The following is a 27754-nucleotide window of genomic DNA, read 5'->3' as shown; positions in this document are numbered from 1 at the left end:
TAGCACCGCTAATTATTCATCAACGGCTGAGCAGTTGTTAACAGAGGGTTATTTCTTTGTACAAAATATTTAAGTAATCAAACTTATAGCCTTTCCTAGATGATAGCCTAGTGGTTAAGACGTTAGCCTGGAATTCGGTAGGTCGGGGGTTCGATCCAGCGCAAGTATCTCTAACTTTTCAGAGTAAAGTCGCGAAGTTTTCTTACATAAACACTTACTTACATTATGGTAAAGTTTTTGTAATGTACAAGTAAGCAAGTATAATATATACCTAGCCACATCACCATGACTTATAATTTGTATCACTGACTACTTATTCCAACTGCTGCTGTACACTTATACTTATACTTACTTACTTATAAATAGCTAATTATATTTTTTATAATTTTTTAGTGTTTACCCACACTTCAAGGAAATTGCCGATCACGCAATTTTTGATATGTATTTAAAATTATTTAGTAAATAGCTTATTATTTGACAGCTTTACAATGTACTTATAAGATTGTTTACATTAGTTTTCTTGTAAGTAGTAAGTGTATCCGCTGCCTTACGTGCATTTTAAGCAATTAAATATCACTTGCTATACCGGTAAGGGAAAATACTGTGAGGAATCCTGTATACCCAGTTGCCCATAATGTTCTCAAAGATGTTTGAAAAATATTCACTTGGTCAGCATGATAGACTACGTCGAACCCTTCTCATTCTGATAGGAGGCTCGTGCTCACAGTGAGCCAGCGTTGGGTTGACGATGAATGAAACTTAGTAGTATCTCAGCAAATAACAATAATAATTTACTTATGTACCAGAAATATACTCTGACGGTGCGTATTGTGTACCAATTACCGAGGGTTTTTGATAGAACCCGTTTAATTTTTTGTAGTATAGATCATTGAACCTTTTTCACAAAAGCAATGATGAGCTAGTATTAAAATCTTCCTGCTAATGTTATTTGTCTTATTACATAAAGTCACACATACGACTATACAGATGTCGGTCGGGTCATAAAACGGTTAGTGACGTCAATTATTCATTTGCGGTAGGTCAGCTACGCGGACGCTCGCTTACATTCTAACGCCTCGTCGGGCTACGGCATACCGCTACGTCGTAGATAGCGTAGTGTTTCATTTTATTTATTTACGTTTAAATGCTGCTATATAACATGATGCTTGAAAGTTATTTATGGAGGCAAGATGCAAGGCACCTTTTAAGCAAGGTGTTTTAACAATCTACCTACAAATATGATAGCGCAGTCTTCAAGCTCAATTTCAATTGTATACTTGTCTTGTTTATTTTTTATAGCTTAGATCATTGAACTGTTTCTATTGATGAGCTAAGTAATAAGCTATCAATATTAAGGTCTTCCAACGAATTATTTTGTCTTATTACGTAAAGCCATTATATACTTGTCTTGTTAATTGTTTATAGCTTAGATCATTGAACTGTTTCTATTGATGAGCTAAGTATTAAGCTATCAGTATTAAGGTATTCCAACGAATTATTTTGTCTTATTACGTAAAGCCACAAATACGGCTATACACATGTCGGTCGGGTCATAAAACAGGGTAGGTCAGCTACGCAGACGCTCGCTTACATTCTCGCCTCGTCGGGCTACGGCATACCGCTACGTCGTAGACAACGTAGTAGTTCCATTTTATTTAATTTACGTTTGCCTCTATAAAGAGGCATGATTTTAATTTCATGAGTCCACAACGTGTGTTTTCACCACGAGCCTTCCGACTTGAAAAGCAGGTTAGTGTAACTTAAGTTATTATCTCGCCATTATTTCACCGCGTTAACACGAGTACCCAATTATGTAGCGAAGGCTTGAAGCGCTAATTTAGAGCGCACTTCCGTTGAGCTCGTTCAGCTGTACAGCGCTTGATAAGCGCTGGAATTATCCAAATCGCACTATTGCGGGTAGTATGAGAATTTCTATTACTTAACACTGTGGTATTATGCTAAGTAGCGCAATATATGGCGTTGTAAATGTTAGCAGGAGTATATAATTTTTCACGGCGTATCGGTAACTAAACTAGCCTCATTAGGTAGGTGTAGGCTTAGTATAAAACACATTTCACCAACGTTGATAGAATTCGAGCGTCGAAACACTATTATTGAAGTAAAAGGGGACCTTGTTTTAAAACTCATGTACGTCTGTACATCTACTAACATAGACTATGAATTACGTATTATGTATTACGTATAATAAGTATGATATTAAATTTAAACCAAGCGAAGCTGGGTGAATCTATATGTGTAAAAGTAAAAGCTGACTGACTGACCGATCTATCAACGCACTGTAATTTTGCATGCAGATAACTATTATGACGTAGACATCCGCTAAGAAAGAATTTTTGAACATTCAATCCCGGAAGGGATAAAACAGGGGTTTAAATTCGTGTAGTCCACGTGGACGAGGTCGCGGGAATAAGCTAGTCAAATTATAATAACGAGAACGTAGCTCAGCTATTTAAAGATGCTAGTGCCAATATTTTTAGCGATTTTCACCGGTAAAATAAACGATACAGGTCTGAAACAAAGTTGGTAAACGTGTGAGAAGGTAGACAGATTAAAACGCTAGCAATAAATTACACAGCGCGAACGCTGAGCGAATAATTGATTGAGCAAATGGACGTTGCTCATCTCTTCGAGTGGGTCAAGCGATTAAAGCAATAAAATCGCACGCGGCCAGCTGTCTGATGAATTGTGATTTTATCGATTAACGCCCATTTTCAATTTTCAATCCATCTTTGATCTGTCGATAAGTTACTAAGCAATGTTGTTGATATTTGTCAAAAATACTTTTGAAAAATAACAACGTTTCTACAGATTAAAGCTATGCGATTAGACATGCGTGGTGTCTTCCCGCGCTTTCCTTTTTGTGTGTGTAATCATTAATTATTTAAAGTATCTTCTTCTTCATATGGTGCCATCTCCTATCGGAGGTTGGCAACCATTAGGGCTATCTGCACCTTGGACGATGTTGGGCGGAATAAAGAACGGGTACTCTTCCCGTACCACTGGCGTAAATTCATGAAGTATTTTCTTATTTTGATGTATTTTCCGTACAACATAGTTACTGTCGAAAACAGTAACTTAGCACTTGGTTTTCGGTATTTGGCCATAACTTGATAGTAAAAAAAATAAATTTATTTATTATCTTTTCTTTTTTTTCGCATTGTGCACTCTGCTGAAAAACTCCCACATTTAATTAGTATTAAGGCATTACATTTACTTTTTTCGTGTTGGATTCATATCCCAGACAATATCTCTTAAGAAGCATAGCTTGAAAAATATGTTAAAAATTGACGAACACAATATTGTAGGAACGAAAATTTTATATTCAAAATGTTATATCAAAACGGGTATAAAAATATTATTCATGTTCAATATTATTTTATGTTTCGGATTCGACGCCAGCTGCCGCACAAAAATGCATTCATCACACGGGGACACGGGACAACCTCTGAAAATACCCAATATCAGTCATGCCCAGGTAGCTTAAATAATATCACCGTGAAATATTACTCTTTGAGACATCCTGTATTTATTATTTTATTGTTGTGTATGGCCGCAAGCCAGCTCAAAAATAAATCTAAATAAGTATCTTTCTGCTCTGCACTCCAAATTTTAGACGAATATGTATACCTAGGACACAGAATCCAGTTAGGTAGGTCCAATTTAGAGATTTTTTATATTACGTTATTGGTTTTGACGATTTGTAAAAAAAAATCTAACGTTTTGTACCTAAAATAAATCTATCGTTATGCCGTTTTTATGTTCGGATCTCGCCGTTTCAGAATTTATTGTAAGCGATTTTATACATTGACGGAACTAAAAAAAAATTACACGTGAATCTACTACCTATATTCTATTCAAAATAGTCGCCATTTATTCCGTGGAATTGCTACATTTAGAACGTTAGGTCCGAAGTTACACAATACAGCATTTGTACTAGAGCAAACCATTGATATACATTGGAAAACAATCAAAGATTTACAGTTTCCAAAAACAATGGTCACGTTCTATGAAAAAGAATTGAAAAAAATAGTACGTATAATATAATAGATGATAGATTCGATTCGGGTGTATTACTAAATTTTCTTGCCGGTCCATTGTCTAAGAATTCTATAACTCTACTTAAATTCACTCTATCCATCAATCGAATTAGACTAAGGCTAGATTTAAATTACGCCGTGCCACACCAGTGTGAAAAATTATTGAGAATAATAACTACGCGGCGAGTGCATGTTTGAAATAAAACCAGTCAAGTGCGAGTTACTGAATAAATAAATCATTCATTCATTCATTCGGAATTGCACATGAAGGGTTCCGACTTCCATACTATCATACAAGATTTTACAACTATTATTTTATGTACTTTTAAATTTTTAATTTGCCTGACGGCCATTTTGAAAATCGCCATCTTGATTTTTTATTGTTTTTTGTTTTAGTGGCAATAGAAATACACAATGAAAATTCCAACTCTTTACCTATTACGATGCATAAAATATGTACAGCCCGCTGACGGCCAGACTGACGGTCGGACAAGGGAGGCGTAGTAATAATGTCCAGTTCGCGTCTTTCGGGTGCGGAACCCCGAAGTTCTATAAGTCCTGCAAATAGCTAATGCGCGTGGCCGCCATTTTAATGACGTCAGAACTGGACTGAAGTTTCGAGCTGTTGGTATATTTTTATTTAGGCTGACGTCAAAATGACGTCATTGCGATGTTAATGTGACATGGTTCCAGCGCAATAGCAATTTGCGGGTCTTATAACAAAATATCAAAGTCAAAGAATATTAAAGGACACTGTTACGTCTTTGGTTTGACTCTCATGTTGATATATCAATGGAGTGAACGAGTGAAACAAAAAAGGTGGGTTTTTTCCCCCGCAAAGCGTAACCCGCGAACGGATTGGTGCGACACATGCGATATTAGTAAAGTTATTCTCGGCGGGCGAATTTTGTCGGATTGTGTGAAAAAATCCGTTGAATGATGGGCGGATGACGTCATAATTACTGTTTGAGCTTTTTTCGGGTTGACTGCGTATTTCGCTTATAGCTTTTATAGAGCTTTGTTAATAGATGCAGTGATTTAGAGAACTGCAGTTATCTAGAAAAGAGCTTTTTCCTATTTTAGGTCAGTTATTCATAACACATTCATTGCTGTGGGTGAATCCGTACATGATATTTTTGGCATTCGACTGCAATCAGTTACTGTAATTGATTGTAATCAATCGTCTGTCTGTCAAACTTATGTGTGTTACACTCGGCAAAATTGTTTAGATGGCAACCTTTGATGATCCATAAAACTGCAAATGCTTGCGAGTGAAGACTTTTGAATAATTATCTTCTTAACATTAAAAACATTTGACGACCTCCCTAGCGCAGTGGTAAGCGCTGTTGTCTTATTAGTGGGAGCTCCCGGGTTCGATTCCCGGCAGGGATTTGGAATTTTATAATTTCTAAATTTCTGGTTTGGTCTGGCTTCGGCCGTGGCTAGTTACCACCCTACCGGCAAAGCCGCGCCGCCAAGCGATTTAGCTTTCCAGTACGATGCCGTGTAGTAACCAAAGGGGTATGAGTTTAATAAAAAAAACTGTCAAGACTCCTTCCAGGTTAGCCCACTTCTATCTTAGACTGCATCATCAGTTACCACCAGATGAGATTGCAGTCAAGGGCTAACTTGTTTCTGAATAAAAAAAATAAAAAAAACTGTTAGTTCCACTCACATTCACACAATTATGTATATCAAAAGCATACCTACATACGCACACCACAGATGAGATAAAATTGAATAGAACATTGAAGAGATGTTAAGAGAAAAAAAATCCGCTAAAAAAATTGGATATTTTTTGCCGTGACTCGCTGTTGTTAAAAAATACTTTCAACAGACCGAGAATGGTTACAAAACTATACTCGAAGCGAGTCGCGTCGCAGTCAAGGGCTCAAGGGTAGTTCACTAATTGGCAGACAACGAAAAGTACTGGCGGGAAATGCAGACAGATACGAGTAGCTGGGTATACCAATGCTTCTATAGCGATGGCAAAGTTAGGTCTATATAATATGTAGAGTCGTACTAGCATTTATATTATACAGAGTCATGCTAGTAAGATGTTGTGCTAGACAAAAATGTTTAAATGGTCGACAGGGTCAAGGACACAAAGTTGAGTGTGTTTGGGATTTGTGTGGTGCTGCGTGGTGGTGGTGCGTATTGCTTGCCTGGTGGCTGCTTCTTCCTGCATGTTTAGCAGTGGGAGGGCGGGGGGTGCATTTCGCATGCTGCATGTTGCACCATACAGATTCGACCTGTTTCAGCGGATTATAGCGAATTAAGCTTTTGGTTCATTGTAGATATGATAATGCAATATACATACGAAATGTACGAGTTTAAAATATGATGGACTAGCTGATGCCCGCGACTTCGTCTGCGTGGAATTAGGTTTTTTAAAAATCCCGTGGGAACTCTTTTATTTTCCGGGATAAAAAGTAGCCTACGTCACTCTGCAGGTCTTTATCTATACCCATGCAAAAAATCACGTCAATCCGTTGCACCGTTGCGACGTGATTGAAGGACAAACCAACAAACCAACAAACCAATAAACCAATAAACCAACAAACCAACAAACAAATACACTTTCGCATTTATACCTAATAAGGGTACTGATTGTGCGGTGGTATACAATAAATGCCGAAGCAGCAGGCGTGTGTTGGGCAACTAATTGACAGAGCGAGTGGGATGTCACTCAATGTGCCGGTATCAGGGAATTCTCCTTTTTCCTAACTCAATTTGAAACGGCTTCTTTACATTTATTTTAATAAAATGTTTGTATATTTTCCGCTCTTTTGCAATAATAATTGTCTTTGTGTATTTTAGATACAGAGAGAAGACATATTATCGTTTTTTTATTCTTGAAAATTTTGCTGATTTTGCTTCGTATGCGAGTCTGACTTGCATTTGATTGATTTTTTTTGTTGTATAGAAACACACGCTCTGTGAAAATGTAAACTCCCTAATCCCTATCTAATACGGTTTACGAGACACAGCCCGTCGACAGACGGACTGACAGCACGAGGCCTATAATAATGGAGTCCCGTTGGCACCGTTCGGGTACGGAACCTTGAAGATTTGTTCCACGTGGACAAGAGACGGGTATCAGCTAGTCTCGCTACAAATTAAGCAGGTAAATGACCAAAATAAAGTTTTGTCTCACCATTCTTTTAAAGTAGGTATACACTTAAAGAGTAATAAAAAGAAATACTCGTATATTTTATAATACCAAAGGTTGACGTACTGCAATTTCAATGGGGTGAACCGCTCCCTAGGGGCAATGAAAGTCGATGCAGCAATCACGTATTCAGACCCTAATTGACAGATTGAGTGAGACGCCACTCAGTGCTCCGACTCCTACTTACAGGCGATTCTCTCCAGATTTTATTTGATTTAGATAATATACCATCTATTGTACGAGTAAAATCTAAACATGTAAAAGGAAAACGTGACTGACTGACTGATCTATCAACGCACAGCTCAAACTACTGGACGGATCGGACTGAAATTTGGCATGCAGGTAGCTATTATGAAGTAGGCATCCGCTAAGAAAGGATTTTTGAAAATTCAACCCCTCAGGGGGTGAATAGGGGTGGAGTCGCGAGCATCAGCTAGTATCTTATAATAGCCCAATAGATATAGAGCCTCAATAGCTCAAAGGTTAAGGATCGGACTGAATTCCGAAAGGGCCAACTCGCACACGAAGGGTTCCGTACTATCGTACAAGAAACAACATTATTTATTTTCATGGCAGTCATTTTGAAATTCTTATTTTTTTTATCGGTAACAAAAATACACATTCTGTGAAAATTTCAACTCTCTACCTATTACGGTTGACGAGATACAGCCCACTGACAGACAGACAGACGGACGGACGCACAGTGGAGTCTTAGTAATAAGGTCCCGTTGGCACCATTTCGGTACGGAACCCTAAAAAAACACCCATGCTTAGTAGTGTACTTTATAAAAGTGTAGAATTCGGTCAGCGGCACGAATGCTCTCAAGAGCGGAAATTTTATTTTCTTTGTGTATAATGCGGGCGATATATCTGCGAATGGGGAGGCGAGTGTATTTTCAATTCCGACAACAATGCGCTGTTTTTCGCGCAAACTACCCACTTAAATATAATGCGGGCGATACCGTGGTGGCAATAGGTGGGTTTTTTACTTGAGGTTCTAGTTCAAGGGACGGGAGGTAGCGATTTAACTACATTAATAAAGATTTGATAATTATCAGTGCCTCCAGTAAAAAATATAGATTCTACGTGACATTGGCGAAGTGCATTGTGCTCGGTGTGGCACTACTGAAAGCCATAAAGCAAAATAAGAAGAAAAAAGATAGAGTGACATCCCAAAGCCCCAAGACTTATGTTATTTTAGAAAAGTTGAAATTTTCAGAATCAGTAGTTAACTATTGTTAGACGGATAAAAACTAGGTGATTTTATTATCTGTAGCGGGCTCTGCGGTGTAGCATCTATGCGAAACGTCACTCTAAAATGGCGCGTAAAAGGAGGTGTTTGCTCTTGTGTTGATGTAAATAATAGTTATTATGTGAACAGTGAATAAAAGCCTTCTAAAGTAAATCAAAGTGGTTTTCGTTCTAATATTATGTAGTTGAATGCTCTCAAGAGCGAAAATTTTATTTTCTTTGTGTATGATGCGGGCGATGTATCTGCAAATGGGTAGGCAAGTGTATTTTGAATATAACACACAATTCGATACCACAGTGATAGAAGAAATGACTGTATCCAGTTTAGTTCAAAGTTTTGCGCAAGCTATTAAGTGAGAGTGAGAGTTTTGTACAATGAAAATAGGTAATCCAGTTATTTAAGTATCTATTTTTCATTGTGGCAAGTGATGATGCAGCTTAAGATTAAGTGCGCGTGCCTAGAAAATACCAATTCACTCTTGACTTGAGTTATACCATCTAGAGCAATTTCAGAGAAACTGGGAGGGGCCACCAAAGTCACAGAACAGCGAAGTACTAGTCAATAATTTAAAAAAAAATAGTCAACGAAAATGCAGCTGATATTTTCTTAGAAATCGCTCCGCTCACAACTCGTTCCAAACGCCAAAGTTACCAACAGTGGTATTTTATTTAGAAATATTGTTCCGGGACACATGTGAGCCGTCGATAGACATTCACTAGCGCGCGGGAAGCACAGGTATTGAGTTAGGGAGGAAAAAGGGGCAATTTAAATTCTTATTTCCTCCCGATTATTACGCAAAGGTGCAATGAACGGGCTGTCGTGAAAATCATAAAGGCTTTCACAGAACGTTTACACTTATTTTTTTATCATTTATTAGATTATCACCTATTAGATTCTCATAACATTTGGTAGACAACAACAAAAATATAAACTTTTGAGGTACACAACTTGGCGTTTTTGTACCTCAAAAGGAAAAACGGAACCATTATAAGGATCACTTTGTTGTCTGTCAGTCTATCTGTCTGGCTGTCTGACAGTGACCTAGAATCGTGAAATTTGGCAGGTAGCTAGGTCTTATAGAAGACTTTCGGGGAAAAATCTGAAAACTGTGAATTTGTGGTTACATCACACAAAAAAAAATTAAATTGTGGTCATGAACTAATAATTAGTATTTTCAACTTTCGAAGTGAGTGACTATATCAAGTGGGGTATCATATGAAAGGTATTCACCTGTACATTCTAAAACAGATTTTTACAGACAGACAGACAGACAGACAACAAAGTGATCCAGAACCCTTATAGGGTTCCGTTTTTCCTTTTGAGGTACGGAACCCTAAAAATGTTGCGGGAACGAACACATTTTTGCGTAGATATGATGATGCTTGATGCCCAGTTTTTGATCAGAATGGCCGTTGCATATATTTATTTCAATATCCCATATCGTTAGTGTAAACAAAAAATAATAATACAAAACACCGCACTAACATCATTAAACGTCATTGAATAAAACGCGGTCCGTCGTACCTACGCTCATTACCGTCGCCCTGTAGTGAAAGCAGGGAACTCACAACAATTTATTCAGACGAGTTTTCATAAGATATCCAATGCTTTGACTTCTGAGAGTGTGCGTTGGCTTAATGATGTAAGAAATATGAGAACGCCGGAGCTCTCGACAATACGCTCTAATATCACAAAATATAGGGACGCACAAAGCTGAAGCTTCGTCGGTAAAATATAAAAATATTTTCTAGAAATTATAATGCAGAATGAACAAAGTTTGTGAATTGAAAATTGGTCAAGTGCGAGTCGGATTCACACACGAAGAGGTCCGTACCATCGTACGTGGTTACGTACTTTTTTAAATTTCAAAAAATTCAATTTTTTAGTAATTTTATTGTTACAGCGGCAATAGAAATGCACACACTGTGAAAATTTCAACTCTTTACCTATTACGGTTTGTCAGCCCGCTGACAGACGGACAGACAGATGGGCAGACAGACGTGCGGATAGAGTAGGCTTAGTTATAGGGTCCCATTGGCATGCTTCGGGTACGGAACCCTGTTATTGAAATATTTTTACATTTAAGCGCTAAGGTATACGAGTAGGTCAAGTATCTAAATAATATATGAAAGGAAAAGGTGACTGACTGACTGACTGACTGATCTATCAACGCACAGCTGAAACTTCTGGACGGATCGGGCTGAAATTTGGCATGCAGATAGCTACTATGACGTAGGCATCCGCCAAGAAAGGATTTTTGAAAATTCAACCTCTAAGGGGGTGAAATAGGGGTTTGAAATTTGTGTAGTCCACGCGGACGAAGTCGCGAGCATAAGTGTTATTTATAGGTTTTTTTGGGTAGTTTCAAAGAAACGCAGTTACTCCATTACTAGCTATATTTCCACTGACTCATGCATCGCGCGGCTGCAACCGCGCACCTTTCCTTTTACATCTACCTACATCCTATAACATCCCTCCGACATTATTTTCACAAATAAAGAACCTTATCCACTAAAAGACATAGGTAGGTGCTTAACTAAAAATATTTCCTATAATTAATGTGTTTACGAGGTCTTAAAGTCCGACGAATTCGATTGCTCGTATCCGGTATAGCCTGGGCTGAAGGTAGCGGGGAACCCGATGGCATAGGAACCGGCTCCGTGGCCTGGTCAATCCGTTCCGCCGATGTGCCGCCGCTGGGGCAACGTGTGCGAACCTCCAAGTCTACAGTGCCCGTACTGGCGACCTCATCATGTCGTTCGCGTTCTTGGTGTCCTTCCATCCCACTTTCCCCTTCAAATTTGCAAATTTGGTTTTTGTGTCTTTTTATTGGAACGTTACTGTCCATTAGACTTATTAAGTATAACGATTGACCAATTTTTTTCAGCACAGTTCCTTTGGCCCAATTTTGTTGTTTATTGTAGATCTTCACCAAAACAACTTCCCCTTCCTTAAAGTCTATGTTCCTTTTTCCCCGATAGTTTTTAATCTGTGAACACTGATTCCTTTTTACCGTTTTTGCTATTTCCCGGTCGGATGACGATGATGATCGCACCGGAGGATTTAGCAAATCTAATCTACAACGTAAATTTTTACCAAATAACATCTCAGCAGGTGACCGATTTGTGGTGGAATGTGTAGAATTGCGATAGTGGAACAAAAACTCATTTAACTTATTATTTATATCTCTTTTTGACGTCCCTGATAAAACTATGCTCTTTAAAGCTTTTTTAACGATCTTAACAAAACTTTCTGCCTGTCCATTGCTTGAAGGGTGATAGGTAGGCGAAGTTAAATGAGAAATACCATTGTAACTACAGAAGTTTTTAAATTCTGATGACGTAAAAGAACTGCCGTTATCGCTGCAGATTGTATGAAATAATCCAAATCTTGACATAATTTCGCTTAACTTTTCAATTACTACTCTAGAATTGTACCCGTTACTCACATCAAAAACTTCCACCCATTTAGAATAAGCGTCAACCACTACTAAATATACCTTATTATTAAAAGGGCCTAAAAAATCCACATGTACCCGGAACCAGGGTTCCGGCGGATACGGCCATGGAGTGAGCGGGGCGCGCGGCGGGGCGGCACGAAGCTGCGCGCACACTGCACATGCACCTACTGCAGCTTCTAAACTCGCGGACATCTTAGGCCACCAAAATCGCATTCTTGCCGAGGCCTTCATTTTAGCTACACCCATGTGGCCCGTATGCAACTCCTTAAGCACTGCGCCTTGCATAGCTTCGGGTATTACGAGTTTCGCCCCTCTCATTACGCACCCGTTTTCAAACGACAATTCATAACGACAATTAAAATACGGCTTTAGTTTATTATCCATCACCTTGTTTGGCCAACCGTTCAAGAGATAACTAGTAACTTGCATTAATATTTTATCCGACTTCGTACTTTGTTGAACATCTTTAAAGATCGCTGGCATTGAATTTGCGTCCCAAATGTAATAAGAATAGGAGCTATTATCGATTGTGCTACTTTCACTTCTAATCTGTTTACATTGATTATTACATTTTTTTGGTACTAATTCTGACTCATCGCGGATCGTGGCGCGGCTAAGGTAATCGGCCGAGTTATTTGCACTACTAACGTATTCAATACTGTAGTTATACGCTGCTAGGAACAACGCGTACCTTTGTAAACGGTTTGCTGTAATTTCAGGTATACCACGGCCTGGTCGAAAAATAGATAATAATGGCTTATGATCGGTTCTCAATATAAATGGCTCTGCTCTGCCATATAGATATTGGTGGAACCGCCGCACCCCGAATATAATTGCCGTAGCTTCTTTTTGTATTTGACTATACTGTTTTTCTGCTGCACTTAATGACCTAGATACATACGAGACGGACCGCTCCTCGCCATCGTCTTCTATCTGTGATAACACTGCACCGAGACCGTAAGGTGACGCGTCCACTGTCAAAATTATTTTCGTGTCAGGATTAAAATGTGCTAAAGTATTTTCAGAAGCTAACTGTTTCTTGATTAATTCAAAAGCCTCCGAATGTTCCTGTTCCCATTTCCAATTAATATTTTTTTTTAATAAGGAATGTAAAGGACATAAAATACTAGAAGCATTTTTGATAAAACCCCTATAATAGTTTACTAAACCCAAAAACGACTTAAGTTCGGTAACATTTGTGGGAACATTAGCCTTAAGAATAGCCTTCACTTTGTCTGGTGACTTATGTAACCCGTTTTTGTCGATAGTATATCCTAAATAAGATACCGACTCTTGGAAAAAAGTACATTTATCTTTTTGTAATACAAGTCCAGCATTTTGTAGTCTTTTAAAAACCTGGTTTAACCTCTCTAAATGTTCTTGATCATTTTTCCCTGTTATTAAAATATCATCTAAGAACTGAAGCACTCCATCTATCCCTGTTAAAATTAACTCTAATGTTCTTTGAAATATAGCCGGCGCACTTGACAACCCAAACACTAATCTCGTGTATTTAAATAAACCCTTATGTGTATTTATGCATGTCAATAATTGTGAATCTTCTTTTAACCTTAGTTGATTATATGCATTAGATAAGTCTAGTTTTGAAAATTTTACCCCGCCATGGAGTTTAGAAAATAATTCCTCAATACGAGGGAGTGGATATTTTTCAATTAAAAGTTGTTTGTTAAGCGTCGCTGAGTAATCTGCACACACCCTTATGCTTCCATTACTTTTTAAAACCGGAACTATTGGGCTTGCATACTCAGAAAACTGTACCGGCTCAATGACTCCTAAAGACATTAATCTATTCAATTCTGCTTCTAGTTTATTACGTAGGGCAAAAGGTACCGACCTGGCTTTAAAAAAAATAGGTTTAGAGTCTGGTTTCAAATTCAACGTCACTTCAATGTCTTTGCAACACCCTAATGAATCAGAAAAAAGCCTTGGGTATTTATTAATTAGGGCGTCAACACAGTCTTCTTTTGCTGTGCAACTATTTATTGGGCATATTTCTAGATTGAATTTAGTAATGAAATCACGGCCTAGCAGGGGTGGCCCGCCTCCTTTTACCACATAAACATCTAACATTTCCGTTTTATTTCTGTATTCAAACTTTAAAGGTAACATTCCTATTGTCCGAATAATGCTGCCATTGTAACTTTGCAGAATTCTATTGTTTTCCAATAATTTATGTTTAGAAAAATACTTATAATATGTAGAATCTGAAATAGCCGTTACAGCTGATCCTGTATCTAATTCAAAACACAAAGATACACTATCCACCACAATCGTTTCCCGCATCGGTTGTCCGTGATAGCTACGAAGATTAAATATGAGTCGCTTACCATCATCGCCATCGACCTGCTCATCCGAATGAAACTGTAGGAAATGCTGGTTGTCCTGTCCTTTCTTGGCGACACAGGCGCGCTGTATATGACCTTTGACCCCGCATAGCCTACAAGTAAACGACTTATATCTACAGATTTGGCTATCATGACCGAAAACATTACACACGCAACACTTTTTTTTATTAGCTGGCACTGTACGAGACGCACTTCCTTTCTTAGCACTATTCACTTGTCTTCCTTGGGACAACCCTGGTTGCCCGGCCGCTACTGCGTGTACCTCGACGAAAGGTGATAATGCTAGGTCTTGAGATGGCGGCGCTATCGTGGCTACTTGCCGTGCTCCCTCGCTAGCCCAATATACACTTTCCGCCCATTGCAACGCTTTTTCTATTGTTAGTCCCTCGAGGGACTTCTCGAAGAGTCGTTCCCGAACTTTGCCATTCGCCATACCGAGGACGAACCTGTCGCGCAGCATCTCATTCAGAACGACGGCCGGAAAACTGCAATCCTTTGCTAATCCTCGTACTCGGGCGGCCCACTCGCTCAAGGACTCACTATTGCCTTGACAGGCACTATGGAATTTATAACGTTCCGCAAACCCACATTTCTTTGCTTTGAAATGTCCATCCAGCAACGATACAACTTGGGCGTAAGACAGAGAGGAAACCTCATTAGGTAATGCTAAATCCCTAATGAGTTTATAGGTAGGTTCCGCACAACTACTCAGCAAAATCGCCCGCCGCTTTGCGCCTGACTTGTCCGCGACATCGTCGATTTCATTTGCGAGAAACCATTGTTCTATGCGTCCTTTGTACAACTCCCATTCCTGTGTTTCGTGATTAAACACTGTCAATAAACCCACTGACACTTTATCCATGCTTGCTCGCGTTTTAATTATTCGTCGCCACTGTTATTTATAGGTTTTTTGGGTAGTTTCAAAGAAACGCAGTTACTCCATTACTAGCTATATTTCCACTGACTCATGCATCGCGCGGCTGCAACCGCGTACCTTTCCTTTTACATCTACCTACATCCTATAACAATAAGCTAGTTCAAGTATATTTAATATAATTTCTTGAAAAATAACTACAATTATACATACTATGCAGAACCTTTTCTTTAACATAAGATTACTTACACCATAACATGCATCATCAAAGTTCAATATAGTGATGTTATAGAACCTATAAAATATCTTCTTAATTCCAACCAAAAAAAAAATTAAAATCATTTATTTTTCAGACAATAAATTTATCGATACTTTTATGTCACATCACTACGCTAACTAGCGCTTCATATGCTCAGCGTCGCCTCCAGTAGATACGAGTACAAGCAACGAGCAACGTTTGTAGATGAAATTTCGCGGTCTCGATAAAACCCGCTAGTGACGTCACCGCCCGCCCTGCGGTCACATTACGTTAATCAGCTTTTCTTTTGTCTCCACTACGTATGCGAGTTGATATTGACTTTTAGGTTGGAGTGTATTACAGTTAAGAGGGAAGAGACCATTATTATCGATAGTGGTAAAACTACGGCCACACATGCATATGTACAGTACGCGGCAGAAAGTAATGTACCTACATCGACCTTTAGAAGGAGATAGCAGATTTGTAGAGCACTGTCTCTGTCATTGAGACAAAACGCCATATAGGTATGAGGGACAGAGCGGGCTCTAAAAAGCCGAAATGTCATTCTAATGGCCAATGTACATTACTTTCTGTCGCGTACTGTATACACCTACGCGACTATTGGAGTTGCGTAGGTGTGCAGTGCGCCATTAAATTGGTATCGTGGGAGGCGACCGCCACGCATCTGACGTTTAAGCTTCGTAGCCGCTTTGGTCGCGTAGGTTTGTATGATGCTAGTTAAAATGAAAGTATGGAGTGCAGATGAAATTATGGTGACAATTTTTGGTAAAACCATATTTACGTTTAAGTCATAGTAGATACAAGATTGATCGGCATCACGGATGTATACTTAGACTTTACAAGTAAATATTAAATAATATAACTGAAAATAGCAACACAATTATTTTGTGCTTACCACCACTTCATTCAACCATGGTTTTACAAACACTAGATAAAAATAGAACAAATGTACTTTTGTTTTGTGTTAAAGTAAAAAAATGTTAAAATGTGTAAGTATTTCGAACTCTGTATGCAAAAGTCTTTTAGATTCTTTATGAATAATATCATTCCACAAAGCACATATTTTATCGACAAAATCTAAGTACATCACTAGCGGTAACTGGCGCTCCTAATGATACAAGCAGCGCTGCAGATGAAATTTCGCGGTGTCGATAGAGCCCGTAGTGATTCTCGCCCGAGGTCACATTACGTTAATCAGTTTTTCTGCGGCTTCACTTGCATAAGACTGCACCTAGTACCTAGTTACGAGCACGTAGTGCGCTATTTAAATTACTATCAAAAAATAATTAACAGTATCTTCCTGGTACAGAAGGATCACTCTACAAAGGTCAAAAAGTAGTCCCTACTAATCCATACTAACATCATAAATACGTGTCTATCTGTCTGTCTGCCTGTCTGCAGTGCATCCAAACAAAGAAAAATATCGTACGTCTCGTAATAATCAGTTATTTTAATCAAACACAACACGAGGTCGAGTTGGTCCACACAAAAACTTTTATTAATCAGAGTGCTCGAATAAAGGGAGGGATATTGTAACCACAAGCAGGCGATTATGTGCCCCTCCCCCGCGCTTGGGTAAGCATCGGTGTTATATTTCGCATGGGGTACAAATTACTCGGAGTTTTTAAAGGTGCCTTCTCAAAGTGCGAGAAAGCATGAGCAGTGAAGGGTTATTTGGTCGAAAAAAAGGCAAATTCAAAATTAACTATTTGTTTCAACTAGGGTTGCTAGTACAGGAACTCTACTACCAGTTCGGAAAGAAAATTCTACTGTGAAGAGCCGGGAAGAAACTCAACACTTACTCTTTTGAAATAATTAAAACCTATTAAACTACTCAAATTACCCGGCTGAGTTTGTTGTGGGCTCTTCTCAGACCTGGGCGCGTTTGGAACCCTCGTAGCTTTAGTTTTAAGTTTGCGTAATAATTATCACCACTATATCTTTCAAATGTAACACCATACCAGACCATCAATACGAGTAATTTATTACCTATTTTGAATAAAACATTTGACTTTGACTTTGAAATGTCTGGTAGATTTACTCATTGCTTCCGTTTACACGCATGCGTACAAGTCACTATGCATTTAGTGATGACCTATGGGAGGATTATCATAGACTTTGAGAAGTCACTACTATAATATATTTATAAAAAATATTTAACCACAAGCAGGTTATTTTGTGCCCTTCCCCCGCGCTTGGGTAAGCATCGGTGTTATATTTCGTATGGGGCAAAAATTACTCCCGATGGAGTTGGTACAGGTGGCTTCTCACAGGTCGTGATAGCGTGAGCAGTGGAAAGAGTTATTGGTCGAAAAATTTCGTGGCTCATTGTATCGTGTAACATTCCTTGTACAGACACGGAAGAAGACCCGGAGAGACCTCACAACTAATATTTGCGCTGTACCGGTACGATTCGAATAACAGTTTGGAGTAGATCTAGTTGTTCAAAAAAAAATCTATTTATTTGTTGAAATAGGTATGTAAGGTGTTGGTACAATTTTTATGTCACACTATTTCATGCCTATGTGAGGCGTACAAATTTTAGCCTTAAAACTATAATACAATTACGTCGACATAAGTCGTCGTTGCTTCCATTCACATACGGATAAGTCGCAGCATGTTTGGCTTGTGACCTTTAGAAGCGTTATCTCGTAGTGAGACGTCATGACGTCTTAGGCTGAGATCTATAGAGCGCACTTTGACTTTGACTTAAGATTGAGTTAAAACGAGACAGATTTATGTGAGAGAGATAGATCTATCTCGTTTTAACTCTATCTCAAGTCTAAGTTAAGTCAGAGTGCGCTCTATAGATCTCACCCTTAGTGACCTTAAAATGACGTCACCTATCCGTCACTGACGTCAGTATGCTACCTGGGAATCAGTACCCTTGTTATAAATGCGAAAGTGTGTTTGTTTGTTGGTTTGTTGGTTTGTCCTTCAATCACGTCGCAACGGTGCAACGGATTGACGAGATTTTTTGCATGGGTATAGATAAAGAGCTTGAGATTGACATAGGTTACTTTTTATTCCGGAAAATCAATGAGTTCTCGCGGGATTTTTAAAACCTAAATCCACGCGTACGAAATCGCGGGCATAAGCTAGTCTAAATATATAAAAGGAAAAGGTGACTGACTGACTGACTGACTGATTGACTGATCTATCAACGCACAGCTCAAACTACTGGACGGATCGGGCTGAATTTTGACATGTATATAGCTATTATGACGTAGTGATGTGTATTACACCTTTCATGTAGGTAGATCTCCAGTAATAAACGGACCGTCCGACCGAGCAGTTGTTTCATTGATCCATATCTACCATTTGGCTACGCGGTGGGATTGCTTACCCGTATTTTTTTAAAATTATTATCGTTAAAAATGTCGGCCTATTTGGGGAATTTGCAAGTTTTTGACCATAAAACTAGTGAATGGCAGATACCGGATGAAGTGAAACGGACCGTCCGACCGAGCAGTTGTTTCATTGATCCATATCTACCACGTAGGCATCCGCTAATAGAGAATTTTTGAAAATTTGACCCCTAGGGGGGGTGAAATAGGGGTTTGAAATTTGTGTAGTCCACGCGAACGAAGCCGCGAGCATAAGCTAGTGTGTCTATAAATATTTAATCATTGATTTGTTATAATTAGAATCTGTCGTTATGTAACCCTTTATGGTACACATCTCGGTAGGCATCGGTGTTGTATTTCGTGTGGGGTATAAATTATTCTCGAGGGAGTCAGCACGCTTAATGTGACTTCTCATGGTGCGTGATTATACAAACTGCGTCGCCCCTTACCTATAATCACAGCCTGGAACCTGATCACAAGACATTGTAAGCTCGAAAGTCATCATCATTATCATCAATAGTGGTAACTAGCCACGGCCGAAGCCTCCCACCAGACCAGACCAGAAACTAAAAATCAAATAAAATTCCAAACCCCTTGCCGGGAATCGAACCCGGGATCTCCCACTAACAATACCACAGCACTTACCACTGCGCCAGGGAGGTCGACAATCCTTAATCGATATCTGTTAAATATTAGGCTTGAAGTGACGTGAAATAAACGTTCCCTAGTAGTTTCATTGCCTACATAGTGTCAAATGTAAGAGACATTTGACGCCAGTGTAGGTGATGACGCCTCGTTTTGTTACAAGTGTTCTAACTGTCGTGTCTATTGTTCACGAACAGCGATGTCTAAAATCATTCGATCCACAGTTTGAAGCCATCATAAGAATGAATTTAATTACTGTTATTTATTTTAAAAGTACGTAATAATGCAGAAAGTTCAAACGTTATTCTCGCTGCAACCCCGCAGTTAATATTTGCCTGGCCATAATTAGTTGTATGTAAATACTAATTAACTATAGGTTTTAACCGAGCATACTTATGGATGATGTGATGCTATTTATATTGTGAAATTAACGGAGGTATCTGCCACCTGAAACAAAAGAGAAAATCATTTAAATATATAGGTACATAATATTACATTTTACTCAAAAATATGGTGTGGGACAGCTGTAATTGGTTAGCCACTCAAAATGTTTTTTTTTTAAATTACCCAATGATGAACTAATATTCCCCTTTCCCCTCCTAAGCGTTGAGCTTGTGCTAGGAGTAGGTACGACAATAGTGCAATGGGCGGGGTTTGAACCGGTGGTCTTCCGGATTTAAGTCCGCTCTTCAAACCGTTGAGCTATTGAGGCTGAGGTTTAACCCCACTGAGTTTTGTCTTTATCATTTGTATGGGATCACGAAACAGAGAGAGCCCTATACTAACTTCTCTCCGTGGATAAAGTAAATTAGAGCGTATAGTGTAGCATTACATGGAAAGACGTGATTGGTACATCATCATTATCAGCCTGTAGACGTCCACTGTTGGACATAGGCCTTCCCTAAAGAGCGCCACGACACCCGGTCCTCAGCCTTTCTCATCCAGCCACTTCCCCCCAGCCTCTTTATATCAGCGGTCCATCGCGCTGGAGGGTGTCCCATACTACGCTTGCTTAAACGCGGTCTCTACTCAAGGACTTTCTAGCCTCTACGACAGGCATGATTGCTACGAAATGTTAAAATTAACGCAAATAAAGTAATGTACAAAAGCTAGTTCTTAATTAGTTTGATTATTTACAGAACACAATTACAAGCAGCAAGTTGGCGTAACTTTCGAAATTGAACAAAATAAATTCCACAAAGCCCTCGCGGTAAACACCGTAATTTACCGACATAATAAATATTGGACGTCGAACAATGCGGTAATGGCGATTTTAAGATATCTTTTTTTTACATACTCAATTCTAACAAGTATTTTGAATTCTTTCACAGGTCCTAATATCAGTTTACCGATTCGCATTAAATCTGTCGTTCGTTTGTACAAGAAAATAAATAATCAGTTTACTTTTGCCATTATTCTTAACACAAAAGCCCGAGATCTCGCGGAGGACAGTTTGCATGGCCCTCGCTAAATAAATAACAAATATTGTGATAGCCTCGTAAATTATTATTCGGTGAGCCCCCGGTAAGGTCCGTGCCGTACCGGAGCAAAAGGAGCGCCAATAAGCGAGCATTATTAATAGAATCCTTTATTTGTGAAGACATCGGCGTGCGACTTTTGTTACTAGGGCTGTCAAATTGAAATAATATCAATACTTTGAACGCTCTTGATTAAGGCAGGGACACATCCGCACAATGGCAGATGTGAGGAAACTCTCGTTTGATCCTGAATTATCGATCTGTCAAATGGCAGATCGATAATGGCACAGGGTGGCGTCGTTTTCGTGTCACGGTTGTTTCTAATGCAGTTGTGATTTTTTTTTAAATATTTCATTGCACCATGCTACGATGATGACGTGCCGTGATGATGTATCCAGGCCTTAATTTTTCAAGAAAAATATTTTGTATTTAGTTGGCTTTATAGGTTAGACTGCAGGTATAGTCTCTACAAGCTTATTGGTCCAGCAATACTTTCAGAATATCAGATTAAAGGATAAACGTAGTGCAACCATTACACAGATTGGAAAGTGATAGGTTTTGAATTGAGGTAGTAGGGGTCTTAAGGCCAGATTTAATATTGACGAAATAAAAAACTTTTCATGTCAATCATATTTCTTCATTTTGTATTTTCCCTTTAACCAAAATAGTGGTTAGGTAAAGCGAAAATCAAACACTGATGATAAGCTTTGAACCGCACGTTTTTCAGATTTCAGTCTTCTAACACAAAAAACACAATTGATTAGAAGAAAAACATAATTTATTACCAAAGGTGAGCTGTCAGTGTCAGCCCTACTACGACGTGACTTCAGAAAAGGCCCGCAGGCGTTCTTAATGCTTTAATGAGTTTTTTGCGAGTGTGTGCGTAGCCTAACCTTGCCCGGAATGTATAGAGCAGATTTATGTTACGGTGCCGTAGACGCGACATCCTCCTAAATCTTCGCATTTACTTTTATAACCTCTGTACCTTCCCTTTACAGCTACGCTTTAGGTTATTTGAGCTTTGAGACCTGGGCCTGAATTATTGGCTAAAAGCTCTTGTACTTGTTGGACCAACATGTTTATTGTACTTGGGTTACTTGGTATATTTTGGTAGTTAAGCTGGATGCATCGTGGCCATCGTCGTTAACCAACAGACGTCATCCACTGCTGGACATAGCTCCCTTGTAACGACTAGCCACGATCTTGCGCTGCTGAATTCACTCAGTGCGACTTATTTGATGTCTCCTGTCTACTCAGTGGGTGGTCTGCGAATGCAACACATTCGGTGTGAGAGCACTATTCCAGCTCCTTGGGACATTAACATCTAATTTTTTCAGGGGACATGAAAGAGCCTCCCCGCGTGGTGTTTAGTTTTATACCGATCACAAGCACAGCAATGTCCCTGGAAGCAGCTACTACATGAACAAAAACAGTAGGCTGACTAATCTTTTCACCATGACGGCTACCTTTAAGACCGAGCTATCGCAGTTGCGGCTTTTTCGGCTGCCCATGTTTGAGGTGACTGTCGACTCGAGAAGAAGAAGAACGGTTTTTTGAACTATGTAACACTACCGATTACCACTTTATCTTCGCAACCCGTTGAGCTATCGGTAGATATGGTTTTTCTATCAATCTTTTGTGTCTGATATTTTGATCACGTACAGGAACTTTTTGGATCAGCAAGTCTGTACATTTATAGTGATTCCATTAACGGTTTAAATGCATATTCTACAAATAAGCAGAGAGTAAACTCAGCCAAAAGTACAATTATTATCATTCTCTCATACATAATTATATTTTATACTGTATTTAGTGTCACCGTACTAACCTGCACCGGAAAATTAAACCAGTACTTAATTATTATGCCGCGACGATAGCCGCAACATAAAATTGCTATGAATTTTCGGAAAATTTTTAGCAGTTTTTGGTTATAGCGGTTCGCTTAAAGAACCTTTTTAAATATAAAAAGTTATGGTCAGTAAGGAGCTATATCATAAACTGCAAATGCTTTTCAATAAAGTATCTATACAGCTGAAATTTACATCCCATAAACTTAAGCAACATAAAACCTTGGGGTCAATCAAAATAAAAAACGTTACTACGCTTGTCGGTGCCTCATTAAAAAGCCGTTCCGCGAAACTTGACCCATAACTCATAATACCTACTTTTTCACGTGGATAAGTACGGCCGTAGAGTGGGGCCCACTCCACTGCCTTGGAATTTATGATGATCTATTGATTTCCCCGAATTCCTTCCCTCTTCGTAAAATTTAGGTAACGGTGAGAGCACACTGTGTATTTTGATTTAGCTAAATTTTTTAAAGTAAAATACCTAGGGCGGAAATAAATATAATTTTTTTGCAAAAATAATCCTTTTAAAAGTTGCGAAACAAAGAAAATAAATCAAGCAGTAATATCAAAAATTTAAATAAATTGATCCTGGTTTCAAAGAAGTACGCGGTACGCCACGATTTCACAGTTCACGACACATAGGGAACTTGTAACACAACGTCGAGGCTTCGACGTCGCTGGCAGGCGTCAAATGTTGCCTGCATTTGAAGCTAGGTAGCCTATGAAACGCCTATTTTTCTTTGATTTGACGTCACCCATATCCTAATATTTGACATATCGTCGATTTAGGATCAAACCGAGAGTTCCCTCACTCTAGTTCACTCTGCCAATGCACCATGAACTTTTAAGTCTTTGCTTTTTCCTTCTGGGCAGAACCCGTACCCCTCTCCGCCGGAATCATCAATCCAGCCATCTAAGCTCGCTCCAAAAACCAAGTGAACCACTCAGATCGCCGAAGGCTTCCCGTTGCCAGTCTGGGGATCTCAGATTGCACTCGCATTGGTCTGCAACTACCGTACAATGCTTTTCAGCCCCATGCCTGTTTTATTTTTATTGTACTAATTTCAACCTTACAGCAAAGTGAATACAGCAGCTGAGTTTAAGTATTTATGACCAAAAGATGCTGCGTCTCCGCTGCATTCCACTCCGCAGTGAGTGTGATGCCTAAACCAAATAAACTTTGAGGTTACCTACACTAAAAATTTTGCTTTATATAATCTCGATCTACGCTTATAAATCTGGGGCAAAATAACAAGTGGACCCTAATTAAATACCGGAAAAATGCTTTGTTAGAAAAAGGAAGTGTGCACTCAACCTTTGATAGGGCAGTTTCCCCCCGATCCAGAAACTCAAGCCTACACCCCTAAATTATGTCTCAACTTGGTACACCCTCGTATAAAAGTTTTTTACTACTCCACTAAGAGTTTAATGCACAGAGACGACTCGATCCTAATAAAATACAGATTTGCCAAAATACGAAAAACAATCAAACTTCGTTCCAACTTTTTGTTGAGAGACACGTGCGGAAATTGCGTGAGGGGAAATTTTGTGAGAAAAATATAATGGAATAACCCATTTTATATCGTATACCTTATGTTTTTTGTAGTCCGGACATATTTATTAGGTCAGGGACCAATTTAGCGAAAAATCGCGATCTAACCCCGGACCTCCCAAATTACCCACCGACCACGTTTCAACCACCTGGCTATCACCACTCGTGTCTGATTTTACTTCTATTTCATCAAATCATATCAAGAAAGAAAAAATTAAAAGACGTTTATTTTCTAAACTTTGCCACACAATACCACATCGTATAACTTAAGAGCTGGTTATTCCGGCGCATCTTCCACCTGAGCATTAAGCTCAACGTGCTTCAAGCAAAAGAAGCCCCGGAACAAACCGTCATGTGTGGCACATCCCGAAAAAGGGCCCAAATCAGCATTATACTTTATGCCTTGATGCACAAAAGCATACAGCGCTGATTTTCAGCGGGTTAGAATCACAAATATAATCGTTTAAATTGTGTTTAACAACCGCCAGTAACCTATTTATAATTTGAGACTTTTGTAATCGCCATTACGCCATTGTTCGACGTCCGACGTCGGTAAATTACAGTGTTTAGTGCGGGCGAGCTCTGCGCAATTATTTCGCCCGATTCGATGGCTTCGCTAACTTGTTCGAAATAATTAAAGTTCTCCCACCCCTATATTTAGGGTACTTACCGGAATTATTTTGTTGATTTCAATTTTACTACCGCATATTTTGTTCAAATTAAATAACGACTTCTATACATATAGACTGGTATAGACCGCCATGTTTTGAAGAATGCTCGTAGGTGTCGTTCAACCAAAGGTGCGTAAACACCGCACCAGTATCAGTACCTCAGTACCCTTATAATAAATGCGAAAGTGTGTTTGTTTGTTGGTTTATCCCTCAATCACGTCGCAACGGATTGACGTGATTTTTTGCATGTGTATAGGTAAAGACCTGTAGAATGACATAGGCTACTTTTCATCCCGGGAAATCAAAGAGTTCCCACGGGATTTTCAAAAAAACTTTGTTTTTTTGTTTTTTTGACATGCCACTAAGCTGAAGTCCAGTATGACATGATATGACAGATAGTGGTAAAAGTTACAGTAAAAAGGGCAAAGTTTAACAGTAGCCTAACGTAATTTAACCCCCCGTCGTGCAAATGGACCTTAGTAAACGCTAACAAAATTCATGTATAATAACAAAAACAACCTAAAACACGCAACTCACAACAAAGACCAATCCATTTTCACCGAAAATTTCTCGACACCTGGCTACTCTCCGGAGAAAAAAACTTCGTCGAATTGTTAGTGAAACAAAAAAAAAGTAAGCAATAAAAACGGAAACATTGGCCAAACAAAAGAAAGCCCGGAGGGTCATAACTCGCGTCGCGTTTCCTTTTATACTTGTGACGTTGCTAAATTCGCTACATTGCCGTAGATGGGCCTCTTTTTAGGAGACGACTGACGTACGATAGAAGCACTACCTCGATAGTTCTCAAATAATTAGTTCTTAAATTTAAGAAAAGTACCTGCCTAACCCTATTGTGTTTCTCATCGCTATCAATACAAAAGTACTTTTCAATCTGAGATTTAATTGGTTTATTGAAGCATAATAATATTATCTTCAAATGAAGCGTACTCATATTGATCGAACTTCACTTGTATACCTATATTGATCGAACTTCACTTGTATTCATATAATATTGATCGAATTTCATTTGTAAGTTCGTTCGATTACATAGTATTTTAATTTACTCTGGAAGGATAATTGTTATGCTTAGTTACAGAAAAAAGGGATATATTTGTGAAAAAAATATGTTAGTATTTATTTTGCATCCTGATTATGTAAGGTGAAACTTTTCTACTGGACAGTAATATGTAATAACATCTCATTGAAAAAACGTTTCTGCAAATAAGGAATCTTAAACTTGAATCTAAAAATCTCAGACACAGAGACAGATACAGAGATATATTTGTCGGAGAACAAGAGGATGGCCGATAATTATTATTGATCTTTAGCCGACATCAGAAGGTAGTAATTAATAAGTAGGTACTTTAATCCATGTTCTTTACAAATAGTTCTCAGTATCGTATCGCACATGGAAACCATCAACGTAACACAACCAGATCACCCTAACCTAACCCTACCTATGGTCGCCTCCAACCACCCCTCACAGCGACCCCTCACCTCACTCTAAACTAGCTACCCTGAGCTAAACACTACATCGTGTGATTAGGGCGCAATTGCCATTGCAACCTCTCAATCAAATCACGACCTATTCCGTTATCTAAAGAGTCATCAATGATTCTTTACCAACCGGGTCATTCCAGCATTAATCAATCGATATTCCATATCACAACTACACCAATATTAATCATATAATATTCTGATAAATTGCAATTCTTCCATTCTAATTGACAACCACGGATGTCAGTGCCAAATCACTCTTTTCATAAAACGTTCCTTTTTAATAGAATCCATGATAGTAAGAACTCTTTTGACATCAACACGCCTACATATTCAATAATACTATTTCGGTTGTGGATCTTTGACAGATTTACGTTCCTTCACAAAGTATAATAATTCTATTTTGAAAATAATATTGTGATGATCCAGTTTAAGATAGTACACGCTAACCTGAAAAATTAATGGTGTCGCAATGGTAATAGACCCGTACCTCTAATCGCATTGCTCACGACATCGTAGCGGGACGCTAAATCACTTGCCAAAACTTTAAACTTTTACAAACTAAATTCTGATAATATAAAAGAGTCAAGAAGTTGGTACATGTCAGCTTAACGGAGTTGCGATGTAAATCGACCACTCCGAGGAGATGTATGGCCCGTCGAGTCGATTTACAACTAGAAATGCTTACCTAGACTACGTTTTAAAAGGGACACGAAGAAAATTGAAAGTATATTAAAATAAAAAGCTTTCGTATGGCTTCAGTCGAACCTGGTATCGGGACGCCATTTTTTTAAAGCAGCTTGAAGGTGTCAAAAAATGCTAGTGCAGCTCAGAACAAATACCTGTAGAAGTAGACCTATTGTGACTCTTACTGTTAGAGCGAGATAGCTAAATCCATTTAAGCTCTTATTAGAACGTGACAAAATGATTACTTTCCGTCCTTATCACCGTGGCCACTTTTTTTTGTATTTAATAAAATAAAATGTATTTGTACGTGAGATTTTGACAAACAACAGAAAAAAAAAGAAAAAGCTTATTATTATGTAAGTAAACCTTCAGAAAAACCTTGTGGTTCGATGGAAAAAAGGTAGAATAAAGTCTGTACAATGTACACAGGCAAAGTCCCTAATTAAATTACAGTTATCGGTTTTTTAGGAAACTTTTTGTCACGAAAAATTATTTATATAATATTTTGCAACACCCGCGTTGGCACAAATTCTCTTTATCTTTCTAAGAGCCGATTTCACCAACATGGCATACACTTTATACCCAG

The 27754-nt window shown here is 38.7% G+C and overlaps 2 protein-coding genes across 14 annotated transcripts in view; both read right to left on the bottom strand.

Annotated features, from left to right (window-relative positions):
* The window catches only part of LOC117984500 (CUGBP Elav-like family member 1), a 462287-nt gene that overhangs the window by 211517 nt on the left and 223016 nt on the right, over nt 1–27754 (bottom strand). For 8 of the 13 annotated variants that reach the window (XM_069500131.1, XM_069500134.1, XM_069500132.1 and 5 more), the window contains exon 2: nt 19827–19880. The exons of the other annotated variants lie outside the window; for them this stretch is intronic. The gene's annotated coding sequence lies outside the window, so the exon portion shown is untranslated. The remainder of the gene's footprint in view (nt 1–19826; nt 19881–27754) is intronic. 13 annotated transcript variants of the gene reach the window in all.
* Nucleotides 11020–15263, bottom strand: LOC138402637 (uncharacterized). Its single transcript, XM_069500092.1, has 2 exons — nt 14291–15263; nt 11020–11559 (listed from the first exon to the last, which is right to left on the bottom strand). The coding sequence occupies exons 1-2, from the start codon at nt 15168–15170 to the stop codon at nt 11555–11557; spliced, it is 885 nt and encodes a 294-aa protein (XP_069356193.1). The 5' UTR covers nt 15171–15263; the 3' UTR covers nt 11020–11554.

This window comes from Maniola hyperantus, chromosome 8, assembly GCF_902806685.2.
Source record: "Maniola hyperantus chromosome 8, iAphHyp1.2, whole genome shotgun sequence".
Classification (NCBI taxonomy): domain Eukaryota; kingdom Metazoa; phylum Arthropoda; class Insecta; order Lepidoptera; family Nymphalidae; genus Maniola; species Maniola hyperantus.
The sequence above is the reverse complement of the archived record's forward strand: the minus strand, read 5'-3'. Positions and strand labels throughout refer to the sequence as shown.

Coding starts and splice junctions, on each gene's coding strand:
- LOC138402637 (XM_069500092.1), bottom strand. CDS start 15,170: ATGGATAAAGTGTCAGTGGGTTTATTGACAGTGTTTAATCACGAAACA.